This window comes from Lissotriton vulgaris, chromosome 2_1, assembly GCF_964263255.1.
Source record: "Lissotriton vulgaris chromosome 2_1, aLisVul1.2, whole genome shotgun sequence".
In the NCBI taxonomy this organism is placed as follows: domain Eukaryota; kingdom Metazoa; phylum Chordata; class Amphibia; order Caudata; family Salamandridae; genus Lissotriton; species Lissotriton vulgaris.
Genome location: NC_141687.1, coordinates 1,823,895,695 through 1,823,917,464, shown reverse-complemented (window position 1 = coordinate 1,823,917,464; position 21,770 = coordinate 1,823,895,695). Strand labels below are relative to the sequence as shown.

The 21,770-nt window shown below is 43.4% G+C and overlaps 1 protein-coding gene across 1 annotated transcript in view; it reads left to right on the top strand.

Moving 5' to 3' along the window:
- ADAMTS7 (ADAM metallopeptidase with thrombospondin type 1 motif 7) overlaps nt 1-21,770 on the top strand; it is a 594,575-nt gene that overhangs the window by 400,926 nt on the left and 171,879 nt on the right. The window contains exon 17 of the mRNA XM_086957915.1: nt 4,887-5,013. Within this exon, the coding sequence (XP_086814041.1) occupies nt 4,887-5,013 (127 nt within the window). The remainder of the gene's footprint in view (nt 1-4,886; nt 5,014-21,770) is intronic.

Sequence of the window (21,770 nt, the reverse complement as noted above, 5' to 3'; positions counted from 1 at the left end):
GAGACTACTCCACCTCCGCTGCTGAGTACATGTCTGACGCCCCGAAAAAGTAATGGCCATCTGAGGTTTTGCCATTTGCCCCCCTCGCTCTTTAGATTACGCAGAAAAATGACAAGTTTTCACTGTGACCTTCACACCATGAGAGACAACTCCCATGGCGGAGGGCGGGTCTTAGGAATTTTGTTTTTGAACATAAAAAAACATTGAAAGTCCGTCAAACTTTCAATACATTGCCAGGAACAGCTATGATGGTGAATCCTGGAGATGCAGGAGATGTCTTCTGGGCGGCAGATATCTCTAAAGCACTCCGCCTCTGCGGCGGTACATACCTTGTCCGTCAAACTCAAAATCAGGCCTTTAATGTCCTCTATTGCTGTGAAAATTGTCCCCTAATGGTTGCGATTACCATCCTAGGATGGGTGTGATTAAAACAGATCTCAATCTCTAAAAGTTTCAATTAGAGATCTAATGCACAGCAACGCTGGTCCACCTTTAACTTTCCATTAAAATGCTGTGAACTGCAAAGAACATTTGGAAGGCTACAACAGAAAGGAAACATTGACATTTCTAGGTCTGGTTTGCCACTGCAGTTGTCAATACCTTATGTGATCAACAAAATAGAGTTTTCAGAGTACTCCTGAGAGGGGCCTGGGGTCCACCCACATTTTAGTTGCCCCAGATACAGGATTTGATTGGGCAGTAGTTCTGTGCATCCCCTGAAAAGAATGCTGGTAATGGTATTGCACATTTTTTGCTTGTGGCAAAGCTTGCATTCAAGACAACAGAACTAAGGGGGTTATGGCGGCACGCCATGGTTGTAAGCTTGGTTTGCTTATTATGAAATGTTATGATAAAATCAGTAGATTTGAAGGATTAATTACAAAATGCATATGTTAACTTCCATCCATTTAACCCCTTCGCTGCGGCGGGAATTCCGCCGCAGCGCTAAGGGGGCGGGGGGGCCGAGCGGTGCTCGCATGCTCGTGACGGAGCCGCTCCGTCATGAGCCGCGGTTGAGCTGTGCTCATGACCTGCCTGCCCGCTCAATGGAACGTCCAGCGCAGGCACGGAATTCGCGCCGCGCAGGCGCGCCGAGCGGGCCATGACGGAACCGCTCCGTCATGAGCACAGCTCAACCGAGGCTCTTGACAGAGCGGCTCCGTCATGAGCATAGAAGGGGTTAAGGGTTATTACTCTATCGAAAAACCGCAGATAAGAATTTTGTTACATGCAATCACACAGATTTCTGTAGCAGACAAGGTTTTGGGGTTAGTGACCTACCAGAACAAACCATGGGGTCAGAAGGTGTGCTCTAGATAATCCTTATTATACTCTCTTAAGAGGGATTATAAGGTAATGGACCAATTGTTTGGTATGAAAAGTTACGATAAAGGCCTGACCTATTTATTGTGCAAAAACATATGTTAAAGTCAACAGGTATTTAAGGGTGGATAGTTATAAGCAATAGAGTTGACAGCCACGACTGGTCTCACTGCTCTCTGATACAGGCTACTTACCTGGGATCCCAAAGACTTTAGCAGAAAGCAAGGATTTTGTTTTTTTTGGTTGCACCCTCTGACAAACCGTCTATACAGAAGATTTGCAATATGAGAATCCTTCTTAGGTCCTCATAGGAGAGATAATATTTTGCTTTGAGAACTGTAATTTTGTAAATATTTGTAATTTTATGGATGATGGTTGCCGTGCAGGAAAGCGTACGCTCAGTACAGAAGGCCCTAAGTTGGTTTTGGGGACAAGCCAACAATAACAGCTATAGAGCTGTTTGGTGTTCTGGGAAAAGTTATGCCACATGCCATAAGCCTAGTCTGTTTATTATAAAAAGTTATGACAAAGGCAGTAGGCCTGGCCTATTTATTGTGAAAAGTATTTGTTAAAGCTAATTTGCCTCTAACAGTGGATTCTTATTATGCTATGCTAAAAGCTGGGGACATGTATTTTTTATGTCTAATCGCACAGATGTAGGTCACCCACTCTGACAGATCCTGGAAGTAGAAGATTTTCACTTTGAGGATTCATGTTATGTCCTACTGTGAACGGTTTTGTTGTTTTGCTAACTGTAATTGTGTACATATTTGTAATTTATAACTGCATGCATGATGGTTTCCACTTTATGCACACTTCAGTAGACCTGTGTTGGTTATAGTATCAAGCCAATGGTAAAGGATACGGGCCTTTTCGGTTCACTGGCAAAAAATTACGTCAGATTACTTGGGTGTGATCTGTTATGATGAAAAGTTATGACAAAGCAAGTGGGCTTGATCATACCTATTATGATAAGTATGTGTTACAAACAATGGGGTTTTAAGTGTGGATTGCTATGACACTGTGCTGAAGCTCATATACAGGTATTTTGTTACATCTAATTTCGCTGATTATCGTAATAGGTGAGGGTTTTTGTGTTGGTGACCCACCCGAACAAACCGCAGGGATAGAGGATTTGCACAATGTTAATCCTTACTAGGCTTTATTAGAAGGCATTGATAATATTGTACAGTAATTTTGTACATATTTATAATTTTATTACAGTATACTTGATTGTTGCCTCATGAAACATCCTTTGCCCAACACAGTACGTCTCAGTTGCGTATGGTGGTAAGCCAATAATAAAGGTTATAGGCCGGATTGTTATGAAAATTAATGGTAAATACATTAGCCTGACATATAAATTGTGAAAGCATATATTAAAGTCAATAGGTATTTAAATATGGAGTGTTGTTTTTCCGTATTAAAGCCTGCAAGTAGGAATTTTGTTACAGGGAATCTCACAGATTACCGTAGTAGGCAAGCTTTTTGGTGTTTGTTACCCTCTTTGACAAACTATAGGCATATAAAATGTGCACTGTGAGAATCCTTGTTAGACCCTCTTAGGAAAAAAACATTTTTCCAACTCTAATTTTGTATACTTTTGTAATTTTATGAATGTGTGCCCGATGGTTGCCTTGTGTGAAAGCTCAAATTCAATGCAGTAAGCCTGTCTTGGTTATCGTAGCAAGCCAATGATCACTAGGAAAAGGTATCTTATATGTCATAGATTTGTTTATTATGAAACTCTGTTCATTATGAAAAATGTATACAAAGGCAGTAGGCTTGATTTATTTACTATGTAACACATATTGCCAATGCTGGTTAATGGACGGCTATAATTGTGATCAGCATCCAAGGGTTCTCCTAGTCTAGGGTTTACAAGGAGCCCTCTTCAGTACTATCACAAGGAAGTTGAAGATGAGCCTATTTGCCGCTGGGCTCGTTCATTGTGGACCCACAAAGCCACTGCTAAATTTATTTCTATATCACAAAAGCAGACCTCACCTGCTTTTGTGATAGATTCATCATGTCGCAGATAATGTAGGCCGCCACTTGAATGCACCATATGCTGGTGCTGCCTCAAACTATGTCCAAGGACATTGTTTTCCTTTTGAGCGAGGTCTTCCTCATGCACCAAAGAGGCCCCACATTGGTCTCACATGAGGGTGAGGACCACCAGTGCTGGAACTCAAAACTTTTATCAGACGTCCATGGCTGGCACTGTTAAATGTCGGTGTGTTGAACACCAAGGCTGTGTAGTTTTGATTTTACATCAGGCCTATTTAATCCATTTCTCTTGGTCTAGATGTTCTGTCTTTCTCTTCCTCGTTTCCTCCCTGTGTGTTTTTCTCTGCCGTAATCTGAGTCAAAGTCTAATAGGGAAAAAATAAGTGACGGTTCCCAATAATTAGTACTGCTGACCCAACCTTCAAACACCGGTTCAAAATAAGCACAGGTCCTGCAAAAGCGTTTGACACATCTAGCCATTTCTAAGAGTGAGATGCAATACACCTTACCCCAGATTAACATGGTTCATTCTGTCCGGTTAATGAGCCCTTTATATACGTCATGTGCGGGCCTGAGAGCACTTACGTGAGGTTGCTGGTGTGTGCCTGTAACAGTTTCTTGTCCCGGGCAGCAAGTGGTTAAGTGGTTATGGCACTGCTGTTTGCCACTGGTATCCTAGGACCGTTACAAGGTAGAGCTAGTGGGCAGTCCCATGTGAGTGAAGTTAAACAGACCAGTACCTTTGGTTGAGAATCATGCTGCCATCAACATTAGCAATCTCATAGTCTAGGATGATGAAGCAATAGCCCAGAGTGGTCTTTTTGGGGCCGCCCACTGTGATAAGAGCCTAGCTCTGCTGACAAACAGCACAGTACAAACGTGAAGCACTCTCAGATTGTCAAGTTTACTGGAGGGAAACCAAAGAGCAGGTCATAAATGTACAGGATAGGGCAGCACAGTTTTCTATGCGAGGAGTACTTTTGTCCTAACAATGGAACCGTGCTGAGGCCAGAGGTATGAGGCTGAAGGTGTGTGATGGAGAGGGTGAATGTCTGTGTTGGATTTCAGAGGTTGAATGTATGAGGCTGAAGGTTTGTAGTGCAGATTTGAGGCAATCGGTGTGGAGTGCTGCTCCTAGGCTGCAAGTGTGAAGTAAAGGTCTGCAGCTGCCACTCTGGGTCACAGAGCTTACGTTGCAGATGTGTGATCTAGCTCTCAGCCCCCTCGTGGGTGATGGAGTGTGGCAGGTAAAACTGCAAGCGTGAGGCTAAGGACAAGCCCACATATGTCTGTAGGAACTCTGAAGTTCCAGGTGTTGTAACTTTTAAGTGTTGCAAATATCTGAAGCTAAAGGTGTAGGAGACAGGTCTCAGATAACAGGTATTTATTTATAACAAGCTTGAGGCAATATGTATGTGTCGGTGTTTGCATATGTGTGGGGCATCCATCTGGAGCAGTAGCCATGCTGACAGTAGGCGAAGCACTTGAACAGGTGTGCTCATGCGATCATGATTGGGACTTTCCTCAATGCTCTGTTTCTCTGCTCCTCACAGGTGTACAGAGGCAGATTGTGCTCTGTGTGGAGAAGCTCCTAGGTATTGTAGAAGAGCGATATTGTGACTCGCACAGCCGGCCGGACGACCAGCAGCGGACCTGCAGCCAGGAACCATGCCCTGCCAGGTGAGCCATGCCAGCACCTCAATCTCTCAGCACCCACATCACCCTAGGGTTGAGACACTGAGTGTCAGCTATGCAGCTCTCAGTGTCCAAGCCATCTAACCCTTTTCACTTACGCAACACAGTAGTGATCTCTGCGATCTCCCATTTGGTTCCTGAGAAAACATATAGAAATGTCCATCTGCACCACGATCCCCCAATAAATTTAGAGAAATGAAGCAGAAATGTCGTAGACAAGATAAGATATGGAGATCATGCAACAGGGATGATGAAAAAGTTAAGTACAGAAGACTTATTCAGGAGTATAAAAAAACATTATTGAGGCAGCAACGAAATATTACTCAATTTCTCTACCGACCCCTCCCTGAGCCAGTCCTTCTGTGAGACATTTGCAACATGATAAAGATTAAGTTGAAGCAGTTTATACCGAATTTTATTCTTTTAGATCATCGCATGATCAGAGGGCTGACATTTATTTTCTAGAATCTAAGAATGCTGAGCTTTGCATCTTTCTACCACGCACAGATGATCGCGTGCCTGAGTTAATTGTGCATACAGAATCAAGGACCCCTTCAGACCCCGTTCCATCCAAGCTAATGCATAAAATGGCTCATAAAATGCCCCAACACTTACGATGCTATTAAATAACATGATTAGGGAGGGTTGCTTTCCTGTGGAAATTGAAAAAAGCTTTGGTCTTACCACTTTTGAAAATACCCTCTATTGACTCAATGATGGAAAGTAATTATCGACCTATATCCTGATTGCCTTTTCCTGCTAAGGTCGTCGAGAAGCATCTCAACAGAACTCTGTCAGAATATCTGGAGGACAATTTTTTTTTTAATGTATCACAGTTCGGCTTTCGGTCTGGCCACAGCACTGAGAGTGCCTTAGTTGCAGTCTCAGGAGAAATCAGACTCACTATTAACAATGATCGGATTAATCATCAGTCCTTCTGGGCCATTCCACAGCCTTCGATACTGATGGCCATATAGTTCATCTGGAGCAGCTAGCAGTAATCGGTATTACAAGATCTGCTTGTAACCTTCTGTCCCTTGGGGAGTTTAATTCGAGATCTTTTAATCTGCCGGCAGAGTTCCCCTGGGATAATTCCTCAACCTTACGCTATTTATTATCTATTCAATAACTGTATGCAGGCCATTATAAACTGGATGAAAAGTAACTTTTAAATTAGACACCCAAAAAACGGAGGTTGTCCTTTTCGGGAAACAAATCTTGGTGGCCTCTGTCTCTTGGTCCTCTTCCCCTGTCGGTTTCAAAAGTAATAAATCTAGAGGTCATATTTGATGCTGAGCTGTCATTCGTGGAACAAGTCAACAAATTAGCAACCTCGTGTGTTTTTTATTATAAAATGCTAAGGAAGGTGTACCCTTCATTCCACCTGACCTGCAAAAGTCAGTAGGCATTTCCCCTAGTTTTATCTAGACTTGATTATTGCAATGCCCTCTATTTGGGCAATAAAAAGAGACCACTAAACAAGCTTCAGATGCTACAGAACACAGCGTGTAGCTTGCTAAAGAAGAATACCAAGTTTACGTCATTAACCGCTGCATTGGCAGAGCTTCACTGTCTCCCTGTCAGGAAAAGGATCGCCTTTAAGGCCTTATGCCTGGCACATAAAGCACTGCGTGGATTTGGTCCGCAGTCAGGGGTTGCTTCTCCGTAATGGCAGAGGAGGGTCGCCCCCGGTCAGACTATGACACAGAAAAATAAAATGATATTAAAACAATAATATCATTTTTTTTCACTGTGCGGGGTTCTGGCTAACTATGGGCCTCAGTAGGATGGAGGATTTTCCGCATCCCCCGGGCCGGCGGAAGCCACCGCCGGCCTGGAGGATGCGGAAAATCCTCTGCGGACCCACCAAGACCCACCGCCACATTAGGATGGCTGGTGAGTCCTGGTTTCCGTCCGCAGCTTTTCCTCCGCGGTTGGCTTACAACCGCGGCAGAAAGGCACTAATATGGTGACGGTGTCTCTCAGACACCGTCAGCCAGATTAGGATGTGCATGGAAACATGCTTTTCCGCGGCGGCTTTTCGGTCGTGGAAAAGCATGTGTAACTTCACTGCGGGGGCCCGTTGCGGGCCCCCTAGGTGAAGTGGGGGTGGGGGGTGCACATGGGGGGTACCTATGGTACCCCCCTGCATTTGTTTGCAGTAAGCGGCAGGCACCGCGCTGTGCCTGCCACTTTCTACATACAAAAGCAATGCATGCGTTTTTCACATTGCTGCAGGTGCAGCTTGAAGCTCCACCCGCCGCAATGTTAAAAATAGAGGATGTGACCGCAACCCTTGCGGTCACATCCTAATTGCACAGGAGGGAACTCCGCATGCCATGCGGAGGTTCCCTCCTGCTCTGGGGTCGCGGACCGACGCAAGTCCGTCCGCTATCCTAATGACCCCCTTAGTGTGTATACAGGGAGGGCTGGGCCATAACAGACAGGTGTGAGTACTTAAAAGTGTTTATGTAAGTTTGGCCATCCATCTCAGGCCTGTCAAACAGACATGCGCACTTCTATTTCTCCAACTCGCCTGTGTTCACAGCCGAGTTGTAGAAAAGCTGCAGGCTCTCAGGCAGTGTTTGAGAGGCAGAGCAGACCGCTCAGACCAATCCTGGCGCTGCTCTCATAGCATTAGAGCAGCATATGGATTGGCTGGGCAGCCTGTGCCTTCCCAGAGACTGCCCGGAGTAAAGCACTGAGGCAGCCGTCGACATCGGGTCAGTGACTGGTAAGTTTAAAAAAATATTTTACTTTTACCCTCAATCCCCCTCACCACCCGTTCTCCCCCCTCCTCCCGTCCCACCATCTTTGTGTGGTGGCTGCCACTGTCCGCAGTACTTTAGAAGTAAATTCTGGTGGTATTCCTCAAAAAGAACACCGCAATCATCCACCTCTAGATGGATTACGGTTTCCAGAGTCAAGAAAGTGGAATGAGGATGTCGCAGTTTTGTAAATTCCACCTATAATTTGTGGAATGCCATGACCTTCCATCTTAAATGCCAGGTTAATTTTCTCCAATTTCATAAGCAGCTAAAAACTTGTCTGGTTTCTATAGCACAATAGCTATTCCAAATTCAGTGTTTTATCTATCCTGATCTTAGGTTATAGAACATAGTATTAAGCTAGAGCCAAGACACCTGTGGCCAATCACGCACTTTAAAACATTTAAAATCAATCAATCACAATACTGGGGAAGAGGCCTCTGGCACTCTCAGTTTCTAGATCATTCTATACATACCATGCTTATCCCTTTACAGCTAAGAAAGACGGTAATACATGAACTGGCCACATCACGTCTGGATTATGATAACTCTCTCTTTCGGGGCGCACCTAAATATGTCCTCAAGAGACTACAGGTTGTGCAGAATGCTGTGGTCAGACCTCTGTGCATGGTCCCAATTCAGGAACCAGTGGAAAAGTATCTAAGAACACTACACTGGCTACCGATTGAGGCTAGAGGCAAATTTAAAGCACACTGCCTAATGCACAGAGCCATAAATAACAAGCATTTACAATGCAATGGTGTCTGCATTATTAAAGGTAGAGCTATTGGCATTGCTCATGACATTTTTTTTTAAATCATAAATAAATGGCATTGTGATTTACATTGTCAATAGCTTAATTGTTAAATAAATGGCACTGTCATTTACAATGCCAATAGCTTAAACGCTCACAAATGCATGACCTATTGCATTTACACCCACACAGAGCCACCCACACACACATACAGAGCCACCCACACAGAGCCACCCACACAGTCATTCACATAGAGCCACCTACACAGAGACACCCTCACACAGACAGAGCCACCAACACAGAGCCACCCTCACACAGACAGAGCCACCCACACATAGAGCCACCTACAAAAAAAGCATTTGCAATGCAAACGGTCTCGCCTTTGGGACCTTATATGTACTTAGCTATGCAGCACATTACCCTGGGTGCTGAAACATCTACCGTTCTTTAACATGGAGGGAAAGTAAGCTCCAAACTGTGTGACACATATGGGAAAGCATGGATAGAAATATTGCCATTCAGCGGGAAATGGTATAGTCCAAAGCTCAGTTTTTAAAATAGAATCTAGGCCTTCGGTGTTCATATCACTGAAAATACAAGATTTGAAAATAATATTATTGTCTACGGGTGCTCGTGGAAGACAATTTCTATGGACGGAAATCTAGAGAATGCTAAAGTGATTCGGGTATTTTACTGACCTCTGCTGGTCGTTTTCTAACAAGGTGTGGTCATATTTGTGTAACGAGGGTTGAATCTCCTCTGATGAACCGACCTCTGTGAGAGTGTCCATGGCGAAGTCAAAGTCCAGGTTATTCCTATCAGAGCTGTCTCTCAAAGTCCAAGGACGAGTTCGAACAAAAGTCAAAATTTTAGCAGAAACAGGGTGAATTTTAAGTACAAGAGGCCACTAATCTGACAAGGCTCACAATAAATATTCATGTATATTGGGTCAGTGAGTAAACATGTGAGACCCATCCACCCCAACAGAGTGAGAGATGAGAAGTCTCGCTGTGACACTCTCAAGAGCAGTAATCGGTCACAGACCTTCCAACGCATACACTGCTGATCAGACATACTGGGGTCTATATAAAAGGTTTAAACAATGCCAGAAAAATTATAACGGAGTTACATACATAAAACTGATATAGTAAAGAATACTACATTGTGAACAATATAAAACATGGAAAGTAACGAACTGGACAAACGAGAAAAGAATACGCTAATGTGAAGTATCGTTGTTACTTACTTTCAGCAATACACAAATGGAACATGCACGCATGAGTCGGAGCTGCTTCTAAACACTGACAGCAAAACAATTGCTACTGGGAGAGATATGACACATTTGCAAATCTCATCTGCATTTCAAAGTGTCTGCTGACCCTCAGCGGCACTTTTCTTTCCAACTAATCAATGGCATGCAGCATATGGTTACTGTTAAGTGAGAAACAGATACAGTTGGTTACTGATGGTGTAACAGTAAATCATTTTACCAAGTTCCTCGATTTGAAATATTCCAAGCATTTAGATCCCAGAGCTCCGCTTCCACTGTATACAAGCACTTTCTGAGCCTCTGCCGCTGCCATCTTGTCTCCTGGTAATCTCCGAGAGGATTTTGCAACCGTGCACTCACTAAGAGTTCTCTGCACAGTACTAAGTACAGCCCTCGGTTTGCAGAACAGATGGACCGGCTGTAATATACAGTTCCTGGGAAACAAATGTAAGTAACTCTATGATTGGTCCATTCACGCAGATGGCGATTGGTCGGTGCGCGTCCTCGTCTTATTGGTCAATATATGCTCCTTTTTCACGTCAGTGGCTACGGTCACGCAGTATGGTTGTTTTTGTTTCCTACCGGTGACCTTTTACATATTTTCTTTACTCCAAAAACTGGGATGACTATTCATTCGAGCTGCGGTCTGTTAACCCAAACGATAGGGTGTGGCGTCACGGCTAGAGCGGCTGACCTTGCAGCTAGGGAACCAGGTTAGTGTGTGACGGAGACTTAAACATCCTGGGATTCTTAGTAAATCACTTAATATCTCCGTGCCTAAAAATTAATGTATTTGTCTGTAATGCAACTGGTGCTCATGTAAAGCGCTCTGAGCCCTTCGGGTCTAGTTGCGCTATGTAAACAAGGAACACAAGGACAACAAGTCGGGCCTGGAACAGCCTTGGAAGAGACACGGGAGGGCAGGAGAGTGACGCCGTGAGCGCGCACGTTGGCGTTCCCTGCGGCTCGTGCTTTCCCTGCGGCTCGTGCCAGTGGCGGCGCCTGCAGTCTTCGCCTGTTTCTGGGAAGCGCGTTCACAGACAGGAGTCTGCTTGTGCACCGGTCTGCACCACTTGGGGAGGCAACACAACGCTGCAACGCAAGGCGAGCCCTAAAAAGTCGGGGGTGATCATACAAAGATAAACTTTTCCTTACAGAAGCATATGCACACTGCCATCTTTGTGTAAAAGTCTACCCATATGTTGAGAATAATGGAAGTATGCATGGGTTTGCACAGTAGCTTAAGTGAGACGTGTTTTGGAGTCATGCAGGGTCGTGGAAGGTAGGGAGCTCCAAACATGTTGCAGTTACGTTATGCAGAAACAATACAAAATGCTAAGATAGGGATATGATTGCACTTGAAGGAACTACGAAAACGAGCAGGCAGAAGGCAACGTCTTTTGTGTTCCTCAACAGTAGCAGCAGGTTTGCATCAGTTGGCCTTCAATGGGCCACACAGAACTACTTTTTATTTAGCACAAGCATGGTCACAGGGGTTTAGAGCGCTTTACAAGAAGTCTGGTTGTAACAGTTGAAAAGAACAACCATTTAAATACAAACAGTGAGTAGAGTTAAAAGGTCTTTGCCCAAGCATCTATATAGTGGGAAGGCATTCAGCCTTTGTCAAAAGTGTATTTCGAAGAGGTTGACCTTGAGACATTAGACTGCTGGGCACCTTACGTTCGAGTGACTGTACAGTCACAATATTATATACTGCACACATTGTTGTAAAAACAAGAACATACCTAACAAACTTGCTGATCAGTAACTAATTTGATAAGGAGTTAGAACAATTCCCTGATTAATGACGAGAAACACGTCGAGCATCATGACTTCTACAGGCATCATATGCAAAGGAGAGTAATCGTTCAACGTGCAAGTTCTTGTGTATGTATAAACAGACCCACTAAAATTATGCAGCAAAAGTACAAACTATGTGGCACAACCCGGAACCAGCGAAGGCCTTTCATGTTTATAGTAACATTTGATCTATTTGAGCTAGAAACCATTTTTTTGGGAAAAAATCTACAGATTATGCAGCAGCTGATGAATTATTTTGCAAATCCACAATTATGTGAAAAACGCCACAGCGTCATTATACATGGAAGTAGCATACATATAGTTAGGGGAGCAGAGAGCAGTTGCAAAGGAAAAAAAATGCACTGGCGGGCTTACCTCATTGCCAATGGTTGAAGTGCGCGTGCCCTAAAAGCGCAAGGGTTGACGGCTGAGCACGCTCGTGCCTGGATCCTCCATCCGGCCTATGCCACAAGGTAGGTGTGTGGCTTGGAGTCAGATTTGCGGCTCCGAATCCCACGGGAGAGGCAGATACCCCTGGCTGCAGGTGCGCGAGACCAGGAAGAGACCGGAACCAGCGGCATACCGAGAGCCAGGTACGGGCTGGGCTGGGAGCTGGGTAGACGGAACATGAGCTGGAGAGCAACACTGGAATAAAGGAGAGCACCAGTGACTCCAAAGCCGGGGAGAGTGAAGGGCCCCCTCGGGGGAGAGCCAAGAGCTGGAGCGGCTACAGGTGCACAGGGTCAGGTCCGTATAGTTAGGGCCAAATACTGGGTCTAAGGTCAGGATATGAACGGAGCAAAGAGCACGCACACTGATCCAAGCCAAAGTGAGACAACCAGCAGGTTGTGGGACAGGAGATTTGCACGGCTCCGGGGGGCAGGGCGTGTGCGCCCACGATGTGAAATCGGCGCGCGTGCCCCGCTCTGTCTCCGTTGAGAGTTAACTCGGCGACAATAGGTCTCGCTGCCGAGACCTAAAAAGGGACCCTATAAAATCAGAAACCTGGTTGGCCTATATGTCCCCAACAGATGTCGTAGATCTGGCACTAAGTGTTTATAAAAACAACTAGAATAAAAAGAGCCAGGTGGGGTGGAAGATCTTTCACATATTTGGCATCCAAGTTATGGAATTCAATACCACAAACGAACTTAGATTCCTAGTTACAAATCCACCTTTAGGAAAAAACTGAAGACGTGGATGTTCCATCAGTTCTGCTAATCTCCTCTCCTGCTGTCTGTACCGTATTTGATGTATAGCGTTGGAAAGCCATTGGGCAGCCATGCACTCTAAAAATCCTTGTAACACAACAGAACAGAACTTGGGGCATCTGAATCGTGCAGCAGTTACAGTTACAATTATGTGAGACTATGCCCTTTAGCAGCAGTGCCACCTACAACTGAGTGTCAGTCCCAAACTCACACTCAAAACCATCAAACCCTTGTTATCTATTCAGCCCATGCATCAACACCTTCACCATGCTGGGGCTGAGAATGTGAGCACAGCAGACCCTTAGCTCGACTGTCATCCAACCCCGATCACCAACAGCCCTACTCTGAATATCAAAAACAACAAGTGATGGACTGAATGTGGATCAATGTCACACACTCCCCCAGTCAAAAGATCTGGGCCCAAATCCATCGTTTTTTTGCACTCCACACCACCCTGGGTTAGACAATGGCGATATGCAAATCAGCTCTGACCCTGTTGCCCCATGGGAACAGTCCAGTCCGAACTACAAAAGCCATGTCCTTCCCAGAACGGAATCAAGCATCCAAGGACCGGACCGGTTTCGAGGTAACACCTCTCATCAGCCCGGCTAGCTTGACTCCAAGTGGTGTGGAGTGCCTGGGACCCACGTCTGGGCATCCCCAGCGTACTTAGGGCGGTAATTGCAAAAACAACAAGTGATGGACTGAATGTGGATCAATGTCACACACTCCCCCAGTCAAAAGATCTGGGCCCAAATCCATCGTTTTTTTGCACTCCACACCACCCTGGGTTAGACAATGGCGATATGCAAATCAGCTCTGACCCTGTTGCCCCATGGGAACAGTCCAGTCCGAACTACAAAAGCCATGTCCTTCCCAGAACGGAATCAAGCATCCGAGGACCGGACCGGTTTCGAGGTAACACCTCTCATCAGCCCGGCTAGCTTGACTCCAAGTGGTGTGGAGTGCCTGGGACCCACGTCTGGGCATCCCCAGCGCACTTAGGGCGGTAATTGCAAAAACAACAAGTGATGGACTGAATGTGGATCAATGTCACACACTCCCCCAGTCAAAAGATCTGGGCCCAAATCCATCGTTTTTTTGCACTCCACACCACCCTGGGTTAGACAATGGCGATATGCAAATCAGCTCTGACCCTGTTGCCCCATGGGAACAGTCCAGTCCGAACTACAAAAGCCATGTCCTTCCCAGAACGGAATCAAGCATCCGAGGACCGGACCGGTTTCGAGGTAACACCTCTCATCAGCCCGGCTAGCTTGACTCCAAGTGGTGTGGAGTGCCTGGGACCCACGTCTGGGCATCCCCAGCGCACTTAGGGCGGTAATTGCAAAAACAACAAGTGATGGACTGAATGTGGATCAATGTCACACACTACCCCAGTCAAAAGATCTGGGCCCAAATCCATCGTTTTTTTGCACTCCACACCACCCTGGGTTAGACAATGGCGATATGCAAATCAGCTCTGACCCTGTTGCCCCATGGGAACAGTCCAGTCCGAACTACAAAAGCCATGTCCTTCCCAGAACGGAATCAAGCATCCGAGGACCGGACCGGTTTCGAGGTAACACCTCTCATCAGCCCGGCTAGCTTGACTCCAAGTGGTGTGGAGTGCCTGGGACCCACGTTACCTCAAAACCGGTCCGGTCCTCGGATGCTTGATTCCGTTCTGGGAAGGACATGGCTTTTGTAGTTCGGACTGGACTGTTCCCATGGGGCACAGGGTCAGAGCTGATTTGCATATCGCCATTGTCTAACCCAGGGTGGTGTGGAGTGCAAAAAACGATGGATTTGGGCTCAGATCTTTGGACTGGGGTGAGTGTGTGACATTGATCCACATTCGGTCCATCACCTGTTGTATTTGCATATTCCGCCCTAAGTGCGCTGGGGATGCCCAGACGTGGGTCCCAGGCACTCCACACCACTGGAGTCAAGCTAGCCGGGCTGATGAGAGGTGTTACCTCGAAACCGGTCCGGTCCTCGGATGCTTGATTCCGTTCTGGGAAGGACATGGCTTTTGTAGTTCGGACTGGACTGTTCCCATGGGGCACAGGGTCAGAGCTGATTTGCATATCGCCATTGTCTAACCCAGGGTGGTGTGGAGTGCAAAAAACGATGGATTTGGGCTCAGATCTTTGGACTGGGGTGAGTGTGTGACATTGATCCACATTCGGTCCATCACCTGTTGTATTTGCATATTCCGCCCTAAGTGCGCTGGGGATGCCCAGACGTGGGTCCCAGGCACTCCACACCACTGGAGTCAAGCTAGCCGGGCTGATGAGAGGTGTTACCTCGAAACCGGTCCGGTCCTCGGATACTTGATTCCGTTCTGGGAAGGACATGGCTTTTGTAGTTCGGACTGGACTGTTCCCATGGGGCACAGGGTCAGAGCTGATTTGCATATCGCCATTGTCTAACCCAGGGTGGTGTGGAGTGCAAAAAACGATGGATTTGGGCTCAGATCTTTGGACTGGGGTGAGTGTGTGACATTGATCCACATTCGGTCCATCACCTGTTGTATTTGCCTACTCTGAATATCAGCCTCAGCCCCATCCAAGCCTTAGCTAATACCTTATCCCCTAGAACAGACCCGCAACACCAATACCCTAATTGTGAGCACCAACAATTTGTTCGTTTTGCACCTTTTTTCACACCGATTTTTAACTTTCACGTCCTCTGGTCAGGGTGGGCCTTAGCGAGCCCATACCGCCGAGGGGCACTCCCCATGGTTCTGACGAATGCCCAGTAAATCACACATCAAGGGCAGAAACATGTTGACCCCACTTTAAGTGGAAATAGCCAAACAATTAACTTGGTAGTTTCCTAAACACATTGCTTTTAATATGTCAGATTGGCCACAGAATAAAGTTTTTATGTGGGACACAATCTGGACATTTTTAACCCTTTTCATATTTACATAATCTTCACAACTAACCAGCTCCGCAGTAAACCAGGCGTTGTAGCACACCGGGGAGGCATTTGGCTTCTCCCGGTGGGCCCGATGATGAAGCATGGCACCAACGAGGGTGGTGAGTGAGGGCTTCCTATACAAATCTAATAAGATTTGCATATTCATCTTCTTTCCTTTTGTGCTTTTATACATTCATCGATTTACACTCTTTCGTTGTTTGAAGTTTACCTACCTGGGGGACTGAGAGTGTACTCTTCCCTCCCTCTCTTGTTGATAAGAAACACCAACAATCAGTGCCATTCCTCATTTAACACTAAAAATCTTCAACCTGATGCTGGAACCCCCAGCTTCTGGACTGTCCTAATGGCTAATGTTATATTACACGAAACAGCCAGCAAAACCATGATCTGCCCAGGACCCAAAGAAAAGGACATTTTTTTCAAAGGATTGGAAGTCAGTAATTGTAAAAAAGCACTACTAAAAAAGCCACGATGACCCCAGATGGCCAGAACGTCTGTTCATTTTCACTACTGCCTTTTCTGCGTAAACTGTTAGAAAAACTGGTGCTTTCCCAGTTAAACCAACATCTAGAAACAAACAATCTTTTGTACACCTCATAGGCTGTGAATCAATCGGGGACAGCACAAAAGTGCTCATCTTATGAGGCCTGGACGACTTAAGAGTGCTTGTAATATGGGTTTTGGTATCAGAGTACTTGACTACTCATCAGCGTTCGACAAAATGTCTTTTTTTTTCAAATGCATTTTTAATGGAAAAGTAAAAGGAAATCATAATACAGAATAACCATCAAATACAGCAATGCATATGGGAAAAAAAGATTGCAATATTAAGAGATATATATATATGTGAACAAGAAAATAGATTTCTTGTTTTTATACAAAAAGGGAGGTAGAAAGAGTGTGAAAGAAAGAAGGAAAAGAAGACAAAAGAGGAAGGGAAAAGGAAAGGACTAGGATGGAGAAGAGTGCGAGGAAAGAAAAGTAGTGAGAGGTCAATCAATCAGGTAGTTTAAGCACGCTACTCACCTGTGAGGGTCTCAAGGCGCTGGGGACGGCTGGGGGTGCAGCTCCAGTCAGTCAAAGAGCCAGGTCCTGAGGGTCTTGAGGGTCTTCCTGAAGATGTGCAGGATGGGGGAATGTCTGATGTTGATCAAGAGCTTGTTCCAGGTCTTGGCCACTATGTAGGAGAAGTTTCTTCCACCCATTCTTGCTCTGCGGATGTGCGGGGTTCGGCAAAGGTGAGGACGGCAGATCGGTGGTTCCACTTAGGTACGTGGAAGGAGATTCTATCTTTGAAATATCAGGGTCCGATGTTGTGGAGGCATTTGTAAGCGTGGGTGAGTATCTTGAAGGTTACTCTCTTCTCGACGGGAAGCCAGTGGAGGTTACGCAGGTTTTGGGAGATGTGTTTGTGTCGAGAGATGAAGAGGACGAGTCTGGCTGCGGTGTTCTGTATGATGTGGAGTTTGCTGAGCAGAGACTTGTCGATCCCGGCGTAGAGGGCGGTAACCAGTATAAGTCAGATTTAATCTTTTGATAAATAGTGGAAGAAGAAACAGAATGTATTCTATGCTCATCACAGATTAAATTCCACAATGCGAGAACAGACAACCTAGAAAAATCTTTTCAACAGGAAAGTATTACTTTAAATGCAAGTGTAATGAAGAGGACAAACAGCAGTGGTCTAGGACACATAAGAACAAGACCAGGAGATAAAGAACCTAGAAAAACATTCTGTAATGTAAGCGGAATATTACATAAAAAATCGATAAGTATCGAGAACAGACTAAATTTCAAAAAGTCTTGGGGCCAGATGTAGGTAATTTCTATTAACCGATTCCTAAATACCGAATTTTACCGATTCTGTATTTAAGAATTGGTAAATAGTATGTAGGTAGAAAATTGGTAATTTTTACCAATTCGGTAATATTCATTATTACCCATTCGGTATTTACCGAATCGGTAATAAGGAATACCTTCCCATTCATTCCTATAGGTCAGGAGGCCCATAGGAATTAATGGGAAGCCATTCACTATTACCGATTTGGTAAATACTTGAATCGGTAATAGGGGGAGCATATTCAAGGGTGGCAGGGTGTCACATTGACACCCTGTTGCACCCCGGAATCGTGCATGTGTGCACATGTGGCGCACATACATGCCCTAAGGGCAGGTATGTCTGCTACATGGCACTTTTCAAAAAGCACAAAATTGCTTTTTTAAAGGTATTCAATATTTACCACCAACTTGTAGTTGGTGGTAAATAACGAATCCTTAAATCAAAAAGGCACTCACTTGAGTGCTCCCTACATAGGATTTAAGGATTCGGTAATTTACCAATTCAGTATTTTAAGGATTCGGTAATTTACTGATTCCTTGAATTACCGAATCAGTAAATTACCGAATTCTTAAATCCAGCCACCTACATTAGAAAAAGCTAAATACCCGTCGGTAACGGGAAATTTACCGATTTTCGGCCGTTACCGACCGGTATTAAGCTACCTACATATGGCCCTTAATGTTGCAACAATTAAATAACAAATGTAATAATGAACCATTATATTTAGAGCCAGACCAGCATAAACAAGAAAAGGAGATATCAAATTGATGTTCTGGTGTAATGGCAGCTCTCTATGATAAATGAAAAAAGTGACCAGGTAGTATGAGCAGCTTTGGAAGTTGTAAAACGTTTCATCCATATTTAATCCCAAAATTGGGAGGAGAAGGAAAAGTATAAATGGACTTCCATGATAATTCTAAGGCACCTTTGGTTATATTTAAATTTAGAGAAGAAAAGATTTTGTAAATGAGTGCAGCTTTGGGAATTGTATAGTGTGGAGCAATATTAATAAACACATCAGATTCTGGTATTAATGGTTCAGGATTCGTGTGATACTTGGAGAAAAAACATTGAAGGGAATTGGAAATTAATGCATAATCCTCTACAACAGAGTCAGGTATGTGATAAAGTGTTTGTAGATAATCAAATGCAGCAATATACTTATCATTCATGAATTCGTGTACATAGGATATAGCTTTTTCTTTCCAATAGAAAAATCGATTATGTGTCTTTAACACCATCGATGCTGGCCTTATTCTCCCTCTGTGCTGAAGAACATTGACTCCCATTATACATGACGAGCTCAGCTCGTCATAAGCACAGCTCCACTGTGCCTCATGACGAGCCGAGCTCGTCATGAGCATCAAAGGGGTTAAAAACGTATACCAAATGAAAGAATGCAAAAAGCAATGTTGAAACAAACAATTGTCAAATAACAATCTATTTAATAAAAAAATTGAATACATTAAAATTCAGTTTTTAAATATAAAAGTACAAGTAGGCATATAAATGATAAAGAGAAACCATTCAGTCAAGACATAAAATTGTATTAGATAGTAGGAATGATATAAATTGAAATTTGGAAATCGAACACCACCTTCCAGTTTGGACGGTTGAGCTTAGAGAGTGCTAAACGTGAAGACTTCCAAAGAATTTTAGTGCAGATAGAATGCAATTGTGCAAAATAGTTATTAGGAATCTTAAAAGTTAACATGGAAGTCATATTCAAAATATGGAGACAATCATCATTTTGATAGTGTTAACATAGTAAAGTTATAAGAGGTGTATCTTGTAGGTTGGAAGAAAACCAAACACCTAAATAGTTATTTCGGATGGACACCATGTAAAATTAGTGTTGGCAAACATGTATTGATAAAAGAGAGAATTCAGGGGTTAGATCTTGGTTTATTTAAATTAAATTTGTAACTGGAGACAATATATAATAAGGAAATACTTTTCCAAATGGATCCATATAGATCAAGCAATTGAATATATATTCAAATATCATCAGCATATGTTGAAAGCTTGATCTCCAGAGTGCCATGTTTGAAACCTGATATAAGTGTATTGCAACTAATCCGTTCCAAAAAAGGCTCTAAACATAAAACGAATAACAGAGGAGATAGAGGGTAACCTTGTCTGGTACCTCTATGTAATCAATATAGGGAGAGAAAAAACATTTACGAAAACACTAGCACGAGGAATATTATAGAATATAATAATTTGATAAAGGAGATGAACTTAGGTCCAAACCCAAATGATTGAAGGTGGTAAATAAAAATTGCCAATTAACACGATCGAAAGCTTTTTCACCATCTAATGAAAGAGCTGCAAGTGCAGATTTAAATTATTTCGCTTGACTTACAATATTGGAAAACATTCTAGCACTATCTGAAGCTAGTCGTCCTTTAATAAAACTAGATCAGTCAGTTTTAACAAGGAGAGTGACTACAGACTCTAGACGGGAAGCTAGAATCTTAGCAAAGATCTTGCAGTCATAATTGATAAGGGAAATAGGTCTCTAGTTTTTGCAACATTTAGGATCCTTATCTTGGTTGGGAATAAAAAAAAATAAAAAAAATGGTGAGCAGTGCTTTAAAAAAAGAACCACTACATTTGGACTAAAAAATAACAGAGTTGAAATGTTCTACTGACTTGAGTGTGAAAAGTGAGATAAAGATATAATAAACTCAACTGAAAATCCATCATGGTCATTTGCCTTCTTTTGTTTTCAGGAATTTAATTGCATCTAAGACTTTCTGGAGAGTAATATCAGCCTCCAATTCAGCAAATGTATCTGCAAGGAAAGGGGGGATCAGGAATATCTTTTATAAATCTTTGGAGAGTGCGACTGAATGGGGAAGCGTCCTCATAATATAGATTTTATAGAATGATTAAAAAGAATTAATTATATCAGCATTGGAAGTTGATACAGTGCCATCTAATTCATTTAATGGATCCAGTGGCAATACATTCCGTTTTGACTTTGAAATAATAAGCAAGCATTTTAACGGCTTTATTTTGACCTCCATTCAATTAAGATTCAATTTTAAGCAGGATGTTACAGGCATCTACAGTAACAAGTTTATTTAGGTCTGATTTAGATTTAGTTAATTCATGAAGGAAAACTTGGAGGAAAAGTAAGCATGTTCAAGTGCCTTCATTTGATTTAATAGGAGGACGTATTTAATGTTTGAAATGAGGCTTTAAAAGCATCCCAATTGTTTGCAGCAGATGTGTCATCAGAGTTATTGGATTGAAAGAATTCTTCTATGAATGTGTTAGCTTCAGTAATAAATTTTGTGTCATGTAATAATGAGCTATTAAATCTCTATCTACCCATTATAGAAGCAATATTAGATATATCTAGGGAACCAATATTGGGGCATGATCGTATGTAAAAATGGTGCCTATTTCGGAGGATTGTAGGATGGGAAGTAGTAATTGGATTTCTAAAATATAATCAGTTCTAGAGATTGAATTATGAACATCAGAGAAAAAAGAATATTCCAAGTTGTCAGGGTGACAAGTCCTCTAAACTTCAAATATTGGTCTAGAGGTAATTGCTGATTGAAATGCTTTGTGTGATTTGTCAGGTTTAAACTTGAATTGTGACGCTCTATCCATGAAGGTATCAACCTATTGATTTAAATTACCTGCCATAATAATATTATAATATTACAATTAGCAATATTAGCAAGTTTTATCTTGTTTGAGTGCAAAAAGTCTGGGTCAGATTTAACAGGACCAGACCATAAATAATAAACAAGGTAACGTGTGAATTGTCAAGGACAACATGAGCTAACAACCACCTATCTATTGTTAGTATCTCATTCCATTAAAACAACTTGTAATTTCAAAGATTTGTGACAAAGAATAGCAACACCATCCTTTACGGTAAACCGCTGGAGAAAAAAAACCTGGCCAATCCATTGTCCCTTCAATGTATCTGATTCAAAGACAGTGCTATGAGTTTCTTGTGTAAAAGCAATTGTTGAATTAAGTTTAGATAAGTGAGATAGTTTTGCCACTTAACTGGGTGTCCAAGCCCACGAACATTCCACGAGACAACATTAAACATATTAAAGACATGAGAAGAAACATACGGGAACAGGTATAACAAGCTGCACAAAAGCAAAGGGAGACAAAA